Below are 12,363 nucleotides of genomic sequence, written 5' to 3'. Positions count from 1 at the left end.
TTTCAATAAGGAATTGAATTGTTTATGTATGTATGTATGTATGTATGTATGTATGTATGTATGTATGTATGTATGTATGTATGTATGTATGTATATGTGTGTGTGTGTGCGTGTTTCACTGTGTTTTTCCTTCATATCTTACATTTATTTTATTTTTATTATTTTTTTTTAATTTGGTATGAAGTTTGATTAGTTATAATTGTGATAATTAATGATAATGGTAGTAACAATAATAACTGTTGTTTTACTATTTTATTATTAGTAGTATTATTTTTGTTTTGAAGTTTCAAACTATCCATAGTTATAGCACATACGGCCGCGATGGATCTTGTGTACACGAGTTTGTAATATGCCTCATAGAACATAGACAGATAAAAAATAATAACTTAATATGTCTTGGGGCTCCAGGAGAAAATTTTGCTTCAAAAAGGGCTCAGTGGCTGAAAAAGTTTGGGAACCGCTGTTCTAGAGCAAAGTTAGAAACATATTACTAAATTTTAATTTAAATCAATGGACACTGAAAAAAATTCTCTCTATTCATTAAAAGAAATAGTGTTTGCTGAATTTCTTGCAGATTGGATTCCGTATTTAATAAACTGGTCCATTATTCTTTGAATGTATGTATTTTATATTATCATATAAAGTTTGGTCCATATCAGTCTATATATAGGTATAATTTAAGATAGAAATATAGAGGTGCTTATCGGGCAGAACATGAAGCATACCTACATATTTCAACCTAAGGATGCTTCTTGTGAAACGTGGAATAATGGATTGCGTATCGAATGTGCTGCCTGGCTAAGCAGGCTCCACCATCCGCCACGCTGTTCATTTCTCTCCAATCTAATCCGTATACCATACCTCTGGCGGAGATCTACCGTTCCTCTTTGCTCTATACATTTATGAATCATATTCTCAGACAAACAACGAATTGGGGACTTAGAAGCCTCTTCATACAGAACTATATTGTCGTCTAGAACTCACCATCATCATCTGCCAATACTTGGACAAACTGCGAAGAACATCTGTTGTAGCGGACGGCTACTCTGACACCACACAAACACAGATGCCTTACTTTACGAAACGAAGGTGATAATTAAAGGCAATTGTGGGTAGTGTTGATGAAATAACGAGGAAAAACGAGAGATCCTTGCGAAATATTCTCACAACATGGGCTTTTTCCTCTACAAATACAAGTCCGCCTTAGCAGATATTTGAACTCAAATCGGCGCGGCAATCGTCGTGAGCCAACGTTCTGCTGACATACCAAGGCGGCTTATAATTTATTTAAAATACACATATACACTCATAAATTGTCATCTATATGATTTGTTTCTTCTTTCACTCATGAAATTAATATAGGCTAACACCTTACCAAGGCATCTTCTTGCATCTGAGGCATTTTCATCTCTCTTAACATATCCATAAATTTCCACTTAAGGGTCTTCCAGTTATAATCTGAAATCCGCAGTTCTCGCTGCAAATGATCCTACGAAGATGAAGAAGTAATATTTAGTAAATATTATAATATATTATGTTAATGTGTGCTACAACAGAAGAAAATGTCGGAATGCATGATGTAAAGAGAAGGAGAAAAAGAAGATGAATGTGACGATTTTGTTATTGCTACATAGAAATAAGACTGTTTTCATTTATTGGTAATGCAAACACCAGGAGCAAACGAATTTAAGTTTGAAGAGGTGTTTACTTAGACGCCCTAAGTTGACAGCCCCACCATCATCACATTCGCTATACACCAGTATCAGTCCGGCATTTATGAGTTTGATTGTTTTTATATGGCTGGGTTACCAGCCCAACACAAAATCCCCACACTGGAAGACCAGGTTTGATTTTGGAGTACCTTCCCCTTGGTGGGTTGGCGACTACAGCTTTAGAGGCCCACGTCCCCAGAGCACTCCGGTTTTTTGGCGCCGGAAACACGTCAGCCACACTCTCACCTTCAGGTAGCCAGGTGATAGTTTAGTGAACAGATGCTACATGTCGTAAGCTATTGCAGCATTTTTTAGGTTGTAGGAGCTCATCCCTACACTCATCCCAGGAATATCCACTCTTTAATAATAATAATAATAATAATAATAATAATAATAATAATAATAATAATAATAATAATAATAATAATGTCAGATTCCAAAGCAGCTATTCTATCAATAGTCTCTAGACACATACCTTCATCTCAAACAGCAAAGAAGGGCAGCACTGCTACTTACAGACCTGATACTAAATCTACGTATTACTCTATGAAAAGATTTATTAAATCTACATACTTAGGCTTCAACAAACAAAATATAATAACACAATCTCAAGGGAAAAATGGAACTCTTTGCATCATAATCCACAGTTAATTCCCGATTTACCATGCAAATCGTCTATAGCTGCATTTAGATTGGCAACAGGCCATGCCTGTTTGGCCAAGCACCTGCATAGAATTGGAATATATCAATCCCCTAACTGCCCATTGTGCAATTCAAATCAAGAAATGGATTCGGAACACCTCAAAATCTTTGCTTCAGTGGCTGACCATGACAATATCTTTGAAAAATATTGGAGTGCAAGAGGTCAAATGACTTTATTGTCAAACTCCTGGCATTAGAAAACAACAACATAATGATAATAATAATAATAATAATAATAATAATAATAATAATAATAATAAAACACAATAAGGTATCGATTTTTTTTTAATGAAGGTGTCTAGTGCGGAAAAGTTGCGACTTGTGGCAGAAAGACTGCAGGAGAAAGAAAATTAAATTTAATCAATATCTTGTGTCTCCGCATCAATACTGAAGATTTGAATTTATAACGCATAGGCCTATTTGTAAAAATTATTATAACGACAGTCTGCACAGCGAATAGGGATTATAAAGAATGGACAATGAGCGAATTTTCCTGTGTTATGTTTCTCTGTGCGCCAGCATTTAGTTCTACTTTCAAGCGCTAGAGGTTAGTGTAATCGAGCATAGGCTAAGATAATAATTGAGAATAGAGTTGAGACACAGGATTCAAACATCGCCTACCTTATTGCATAATCCAGTAACGCTTTGCTTCAAATAAATTCAAGTTAACAGCTTTTCCTCATTTCTCAGTGACGAACTAGTTGTAATAATAATTTTTTATATTTCAGATATAATAAATTATATTATAAAATAATATAATACATTATAAAATTATGTATCAAATTCGTTTAATATTTGTATATAATATAATATAGGTATATGGTTTTACTTCTCATAAGAGTTTTGTTTTTCCATTTTCAGTGCTATTAAATCATTACATATTTTAATTGTTGTTGGGGGTCAACGTTTCAACTCTCATTATAAAGGAACTTAGAGTCTACACATTACAGTTAATGACGGATTTATTATTTTATGGATCCAATTTGTTTTATTTAAGTACATAATGTACCTAGATGTATTAATTATATATGTGTTATATTTCCATTGTGTCGACTGCTAGATGGTGTGATGTCAGCGCCAACTCTAGGGAGAAAGCAGAATCTCACGCTCTAGCTGGCTTGAAGGTCATTGAAATCAGTCCGGCTACATCAAAGGTACCGACGCGAAGTGTCCATTCTTTATAATCCCTATTCGCTGGTCTGCATACCTATACAGCTAACCCCCCCCCCCCGTCAATCAGATGTTTTAAAAGTTATCAAAAGTGGTACAAGAAGAGAAGTATCTGGCACCACTATCTTCTTTTGGTGTGAGAGAAGAGAAGGATGATGGCAGTCAGGGTAGCGTCTGCCCTGGAGTCGTGTTTGGTAAGCTACGCTGGCCAGGTTTGTACCGCTGTTGTTCTTGTGAAACAGTGTACCATATCAGTGGTTTAGTGGTACATGAAATAGTTCTTATGCATCGTGTTGTTATTGATTGGAAAGAATAATTCCGTACTTGCCATACCTACTGCTGAGAGTCCTTTGCTCGGTACACCAGGACCGATAAGAGAGTCGCAACTTCCAACTTCTAAGGACGTGATAACATATTTTTTTTTTTTAATCAGGGAGTTAAAGACAAACGAACTAGGTTGAAAACACCTTTCAGTAAAAGACATCGCTCATGCTACTGCCGACAAAGTTATCGAGGTTTGGAAAACAGCAAGCGAAGAGTAATGGATATTATAAAATTGTATCATAGTAAATATCATAATATTCTGAAATCGCAAAAATGAAGTGGGCTAACATCAAGGGCGCATGAGTAGGCTTTCATTAATAAAGGTCGAAAATTGTTTGATATATTCACTTGTAAGTACCCGGACACCGACAGCCTCTGTGAATGTAAGTTAAGTAGGAAAGTTCCATCGACAGAACTATCCTTTCTAATAGACCAGAGAAATAAACGAAATATGATTATTGGTAATATCGACATTGTAACGACCAAGACACTATTTAAGAGTGAATATTAATTTGTCTTCTCCATGCAAATGAACTTCCACTCCGCCATCTAATGAAACATTTCGCTGGTATCACTACAGGACCAGGAACACGTTTTGGACCTATCGGAGAAGAGTTACTTCATTGTGAGACAAAATCGGTGGAGAATTTCAAAGCCATAGAAGTATCCTATATCAACAAAATTAACGTGGAACGGATCTCCGATCTTAGTACTGACCAGGAGTATCTTCTGGGGATCTGCCAAGCCGTTCATTCTGACCTTTGTCCGATAGAGCTTGAAAGGAAGAAACCAGCCTGTTGTTCAATCTCGAAAGCTTACAACTGCTTGTAGAATTCTCCGCTTGTATGTGAGCCGTAGGAATCCTTCACATAATTTAGTGTACATAGCTGAGAAATGCCATGCTTCGAAACGAAGTCTGTCAACATTTGACACCGGAGTGTACTACTAAGGATGGGTGGGGGGATAGAGCTCGAAGAACAGCCACCTCCTCGTAGTGAGCCCTGTGTTATTTCTGAGTGTAAATTTAAAGAAATAGGCGAAAAGCTGTACACAAAAAAAATTGAAAACAGACATAGAGCATTAGGCTCGCGAAAATTTAAAGCTGATGTGGGGATACAGGATATTGTCGAATTACTATTGTAAATTTTGATACTGAACAACAATGTAATTTTATTATCTCAACAATAATTATCATTCTCTACAATTTAATTTCACTCCCGTCAACAATGGGATTTGCTCTCCGCACAGCAACACAGCGTTCGTTATTGCACTCCACAAACGACAATGACAATTTACTTGGACTATTATGAACAACAATGAACTGTTAATCTTAACTAATATTCACAAAGCACTATTTACAACACAGAACTGTCAGTTCTCAGTTCACAGCTCGTTTGTCTTGGCTAGTTCTTCTAGCTCAATCACTCGCGTTCACAGAATCTCGAACCTCAGACCTTCAGAGACGATCCGCTGCACTTCGAACTCAGGTCCTCCAACTGCGGTCCACTGCACTCGAACTCCGGGCTTCAGTCTCCACAGTTACGGACACAACTCAAGTCGCGCTCTGGTCTCGAAGCTGGCTTCACTGCTACACAAGTCTGTCTGGCTTGCTCTCCACTGACTTTAACAACACTGCCTTACTGACTGACTGACGTTCACTTGCGTCTTCTCTTTTATAACCAAACTATAGTTTCTGGAGAGTTCGCGAAAGATTCCACTCTCGAATAAGCTGGATATTTCCACTTCTCTGCCGCGGTGGCTCTTTCCCCACTCCACTCTACTCCCTAAGCCACAGCACATGCCACAGGAAGCAGATGCGCGCGCAACCTCCGCGCCGGCCGACCTTGCACTTCCTTCTGCTGGTCGTGAGTTCGAATCTCACGTCGCTGTCACACTATTTTCTTTTTTTTCTACGCTCTTTCTGCCACAAGTTGCGACTTTTCCGCACCAGCCACCTTCATGTTTCAATTTTTTTTTCCATACACCCTAATACACAATATTTATGTAAATTGTAAACAATTTTAATAATGACCCTCCCTTTGATATAATACTGCGTACGCCACTATTACTGAAGGATAATAATAAAAGAAAAGCGCACAAATGTGCATTAGTTTTTGCTATAGTGTAGCAGAGATTTTGTCCTCTTAGTGCATTTGCTAAAGTGGTGAAGTTTACATTCTTTGAGCGTGTTCCGAATCTCACCGGTGAGCAATCCGATGGCATCACCGTGTTCCGAATTCCACCGATGACGTCATTGATGCTCCACCGGTGTCGCACCGGTGCCATCAGCTTGCAGAGGTGGTGGCAGTCTCCATCAGCCGCCATCAGTGAATTTGATTGGTTCTTGTATAGGGCGGGAATTAGCAGACGAATAACATCGTGCACTGTTGTGTCATGGTGGTGTGTTCTGCTTTAGTTCTGCTGTATTGTTTGTAATGAGCACAACGTAAAAACAATATGTTAATGGCTTATGAGCGAACATGTCAACGGACCAGTTATTACTACCGGTTCAAGAAATAAGTTGTTTATGATCTCTTTTCTTTGAACGAGATGGCAGTACGGAAATTTCGAAAAATTTTGCTTGCGTAGCACAGATAACAACTTACACAGTCGCCATGACAGCCATCGATCCTTCCAGCAGTTTTGTTCCTATTCCTCTGCAGCGTGACGTCATTGATGTCCACCGGTCCGGTGAGATTAGGAATACGCTGTTTGTTGCACAAAAAAAAAACACACACACTCTACAGTTCTACACACACTCTCTCTCTCTCTCTACCCCTTCCTCCCTCCCTCTCACTCCTTCGTCCTCTCTCTCCTCTCCATCTCCCGCTTCCTCCCCCTCCCTTCCTCTTTCCTCCCCTCTCTCTCTCTCTCGATGGTTCATGGGAACTTGATCGAGTATACTGTTCTCCAACCAGGAGATAAACCGTGAAAGGAATGTGCTTACTAGTGCGTCATCTATTGGAGGGAAGTAGATAGATAATATTAGAGTTATAACGTCAGTTTAAAAATCATGCGCTCTCCTCCATTTGTTATTTCCTGTATGGAGGGATTAAAAGACCAAGAGATTAACAGTGATCTAATTTTGTAACTAGGGTAGTATAAAAATGTGTTATGGTTTGTGCTTTGAGAGATAGCCAATAGAGATATGAGTACCCACGTGTGTGACCTTATGACATCAACATTCATTCACAGCATCACCCCGCTTCCCTTCATTCCCTGGAGACTGTCTCGTGGTTGGAGTACAGTACACAGCTTGTGATAGAAGCCATGTATTGCCAGTGCGCTCCTCATGACTTTATTCGGCCCAGTCCAGTTTCGATTCGTCATTGCGTCAGTTGAATTTATACATATTCGCATTATTCGTTGTTGTTGTTGTTGTTGTTGTTGCTGCTGCTGCTGCTGTTGCTGTTGTTGTATTCAACAATGGATAATGCGAGAATGTATAAATGCTCTTTCAATGTATGTTCTGTAGTTTGCTAACACTCACATTAAGAGTTATCTATCCAAAGCTAGAACATGTTATAAGTAATAAGTAATGAATGATATTCATATTAACAACACTGTAATAAAGAAAACAGTATGAGATTAATTGATTTCAAAATAAGTCTTATTGTTGTATCCCTTACAAGCACACATTCCTACGCACCCCTTAATTAATGTCGGCCGAACCAACTGCCTTATTATTATTGAACAATTAAAAGAAAGTTCTAATAGTTCTATTGACAGACGTTCCTTCCTAACTCCCTAACTCAGTATGTCTTTTTTGCCAGGCATGAAACATTATTATTATTATTATTATTATTATTATTATTATTATTATTATTATTATTATTATTATTATTATTATTATTATTTTGTTCAAGTTGTGGAATGTTTTCTCGTTTTTAGGGTTTGGAAAATTTCTTTAACGTCTTGTAATAAAATTGTAAATTTATAGTAATGATAACTTCGTTACGAAGTCTATCAAACGGTATGAAAAAGCAATAATAATACTCAAGATAGTCCAGATTACTCAAGTGAATTGTCGTTTCTGTAACAGGAAATTTCTAAAACATTGTTTTCATGCTATCTCCTCTCCTTCTGTCGCTGCCGCATGAATTTTTTTTTTAAGAGCATGGTAGTAACAATAGTTTAGAAATTGGTTGTCTGATAACCTTAAAATAACAGTTTTGATAGATGGAAATTTTGTTCGGATTATAAATTATTGTAAGAGTTTTAAGTTACTGTATTGATTTTTTATTCTGGCCGATACATAATTAATATATATTGCATCTTAATAATCCAATTGACATTATCTTGATCAATTACTATTTGGACTTGGATAAAAGTGTTAATAAGAAACATAGTACACTCCCTTCCGAAGCAAATAATTCCGTGGCTCCAAGGCAAAATGTGATGTCATTTTTGCAGTTTCTCAGGATCGAGAATTCAAAGTTTGAATGACTCTATGAAATCATAGTAAATATTTTCGTAACAACGGGTTGAAAATAAAAATAATAGAGATAATAATATGCATGTCATCTTTTGCTACAATAAAGATGCCATCAGGATACATAACATATCGCAAAATCTCATTTTCGTCAAAAATTGACACATCACCTTTTGCCTTGATTTCTTGGAACCACAGAATTCATGCCATCAACTGAATGGACCGAGACGAGTTTAAGGATCTGGTGCAGGTGGAACTTGTCAGTTCTTTTCTCTTTACAAGAAAGTAAGTGAACACACCGCACATTTTGATGGTGAAATTGAAGAAATTTGTACATATATACAAACCATTTCTGTAGTTGCAACACTGCAAGAAAATTGTTATAGATATTATCTGATTCTAAGGCTGAAATTCAAGCAATAGTATCTGTCACATTTTCAAAATATGGGAAAAAATTAAAGAATTTAAAGCAATATAAATCAAATTCAAAATTTATGTAAAGACGTACCTTTGAAATTAATTCTAGCACACTGCGGCATAAATGGAAACGGGAGAGCGAATACGTTAGAGAAAATAAGATAAAATATTGTTATAAAATAAACCATAAGTTTTTATAGGAGTCTATAAAACGAATCATAAAATATAAAATCGCCTGTAATCACAATTTAAAATTAATCAGTGGAAATGATCATTCTAATTGGAGGAAAATTTTCAAGACCTTGGATTGATACCTGAAGCACCTCGTAGATCAGCTGTAGCCATGTTTAATTTGATCACTGGAGATGATTGGATAATCAAACGTCTCTACAGGATTGGAATAACCATCATAGCAAACTGTCTCTTATTTCAGGAAATAGACATGGCTATGTATCACATAGAAATTTATAACGTTCTTAAGAGACATCATGATCTAATATCAAAATATTGGTAAGCAAGAAGGATCATCAAAATTCGGAATCAGAGTATTAAAATGAATTACCCTACGGAGCTGTTTCTTTCTCTCCTCCTCTTCTAGTTTCTTTGCTGCCCTTTTTTCAGCTTTTGTGAGCTTCTTAGACGGTGGTTTAGGTGGAAGGGGCTTATCTTGAACAAGGTCAGTGTTCGCAATCATGTCATTCTGAAATGAGAACCCAATGGAAATAAATAATGGAATTATAAAACACTAATGAAATTGAGACGTACATCGCACATTATTCAAGTTGTAGTCATGTTTTGTGAAATTATTATTGGCGCACCGTGAGCCGGACGGCTAGACAGTCGGTTTTCCATCCTGGTAACCTGAGTGCAATTTGTGGAAGACTCCTGTTTGCCATACCGACATTCTACCATTGTGCCATTAATCATCATCATCATCATCATCATCATCATCATCATCCGGTGTTATGTAGTTCGCCTTCAATACTGCACTGCGGACAACGCGGTAATAAAGAACCACAGCTTGGATGTGTCGCTCGTCAATAGGAACACTTGGGTGAATGATGCAAAGTCAAATACTCGTCAATGGAAAAAAAAGTAATTATTTAACACAAGACAGCTTAGAACTAGTTTTCTGACAACGGTTTTTTAAAAGCGAAATATTGCCCCATGATTAAAAAATTATCTTATTGGTAAAGTAAATACAAAATCTTTGTCAGTATGATTTGTTATCATCCGAAACTGTGCACCGTTTTTATAGTATGAGCACATAGCAATATTCCTTGACCATACTGATATGCTGATACAAGACAAGGAAACATTCTTAATTTATTTAGAAATAGCTACTTATTCATTTCCCTGTCTGGAATCAACCCTCCACTAGGCTGAATTTCAGCAAGAATCGTTACTGTTTGAACCATAGTACAATTATTTATTTGAGAGACTAATCAGGCAAGGCAAGCTACTTTAAATTAAATTCACCAATTTTGTTCAAATGCCATACTGTATTTATGTTATTTTTATATTGCAATTATAATATAACATAATATATTGCGGAAATATAATAAATTATCCCTTTATGTAGAGAATTTAAGTGAAATTACTGTTTTTATCACATCATTTTTAAACCATGAATATTTTATTTAGTAACAGTATTTTAAATTGACGTCTTGTAGCATTGAAGTGCTAGCATTCTTGGATCTTCGGTACTTCATAATAATGTTTTGAGTGTAGGTGCAAGCCTGACATCGTCTCGACTTCACATTTCGAAACTTTCATCATGTTACAAAAATTACTAAACAGATCATAGGAACTTATTTTACATTACACTCACTTCGTTACATTATATTTGATGAAGAAGAGGGAAAGGCCAACAACTCATGGATTACGACGGAAGTTCAAGATATAGGCTACAGTATAAGATTTTTACCAAGTTTATTCATATACTGTCTAAAATCTGCATGATTCTCAACCTTTTAGCCCTATTTTCTTCACTTTTTTGTTTTTTTGCGGAGGAGGGACCCGAAGGCTTTCATTGTAGTCTGAGGCTTATTGTGCTTATCACTCCTATTCTGTGAATGATGTGAATGATAGGGTAGCCGAACGGCCGCGCTCTTGTACAAATACAACATACCGCACCTTGAACGTAACCCGCATGTGGTATGGATGATGATGATGATGACGATGATGATGATATGTGAATTAATCAGCATACTAGACCATAAGGAATGCATTGTGTTTAAGTTCCTTTTTAATATATTACTCATTAAAATAATGGAAACTTTATTAGTACGAGTAACATTTACAAAACAGGTGATCTCTCAGATTATTCTACAGCTAACGCGAATATTAATCCGCAACCATTTGCGGAAGTTGTGAGTGAATACGATAATGGGAAGACAGCGTTACAGTGCAAATAATGGAATATGGTTATATAATTATGTATGTATTCACATAATGAGAACATAACTTTATCTTGTTGCAGAAACTATTGAGTTTTAATTTTCTTCAATAAAGTAACAATTTCAAAATTTAAAACCATATGATTTACTCTTTTAAAGGAATGCTGTTTAAATAATATATGAATTTATGCCATTTTGAGAGATTGATTGGGAAAAGTGGCTTGCAACACCTCAGCAGAATTTTCACCTTTCTTGGACTGTCGGCAAATACATGGCAAAAATTAAAAAAGTACAGTCAATAAAGATTATGAAATTAGCAGGAAGATCTGATCCTCTAATAAGCACATTATGTACAGAAATGCACTTGAACTACAATTCTGCTTTTAAAGGTTTTTCTATCGGCTCGAATTATAAGAAAAAAATACAAAATTATGTTTTGCACTAAAACATAAGCGAAGTTAATGATTCTGACTCGTGATATTGAATACTTACAGTTTTCCGTTAACCAATAATGATGTTTTAAATTGTACCTGTATATTTCAATTTATATAATCTTTAACTATTAACATGGTACAGAAATGTACAATGATTAAAATAATATTCATTTACATTGTTTAGTCTAAAAATACTGACATGACAACGAAAATATCTGAAAAAAATAGAGATCTCTATATTTAATACCATCCGTGACGTGTTACACAATTCGGATCGAAATTTACTTACCCACGACTCAAAATTTCCCTGCGAATAATGTATATAATTATCTTCACATAAAGTTATGTTTAAAATGTAGTACTAACAGACGGTAATGAATTCTTAATAATTGTATAGATATTAAAATTTGATTATCTTACTTAACAATGCCCGTCTGTATTATTGAACATTAGAGTATATAACTAAACTAGAAAATTTTTTGTTCTTCTTTAAATGTAGTATTATGTTGTCTTGCCAGAAACCATTATGTGCTATTGAATGAGAAAACTGTATCAATTGTTACATAAAATATCAATAAAACCAAGGCCTTGCTCTTTAGTTTGAGAAGATAGGGCTTATGTTACTGTTACGTCATCTCCATCGCCGTCCTCGAAGAAATGAGTGGCTATAACGGACCATAAAGTCGAGTCTTATCAGCGCGTGAAATTACCCAATGTAACTCGTGTGAATTTTTGCTGATTAAAAATGAATCATCAGAAGAATCCATTTGTAT

At 35.9% G+C, this 12,363-nt stretch overlaps 1 protein-coding gene across 1 annotated transcript in view; it reads right to left on the bottom strand.

The window, feature by feature from the left end:
- Nucleotides 1-11,800, bottom strand: part of LOC138695175 (dynein regulatory complex subunit 2) — a 28,961-nt gene extending 17,161 nt beyond the window's left edge. The window contains exons 1-3 of the mRNA XM_069819635.1: nt 11,649-11,800; nt 9,320-9,457; nt 1,376-1,489 (exon numbers count right to left, since the gene is read on the bottom strand). Of these exons, the coding sequence (XP_069675736.1) occupies nt 1,376-1,489; nt 9,320-9,451 (246 nt within the window). The 5' untranslated portion in view covers nt 9,452-9,457; nt 11,649-11,800. The remainder of the gene's footprint in view (nt 1-1,375; nt 1,490-9,319; nt 9,458-11,648) is intronic.
- Nucleotides 11,801-12,363: the final 563 nt, after the last annotated feature.

Source organism: Periplaneta americana, chromosome 2, assembly GCF_040183065.1.
Source record: "Periplaneta americana isolate PAMFEO1 chromosome 2, P.americana_PAMFEO1_priV1, whole genome shotgun sequence".
Taxonomy (NCBI): domain Eukaryota; kingdom Metazoa; phylum Arthropoda; class Insecta; order Blattodea; family Blattidae; genus Periplaneta; species Periplaneta americana.
The sequence above is the reverse complement of the archived record's forward strand: the minus strand, read 5'-3'. Positions and strand labels throughout refer to the sequence as shown.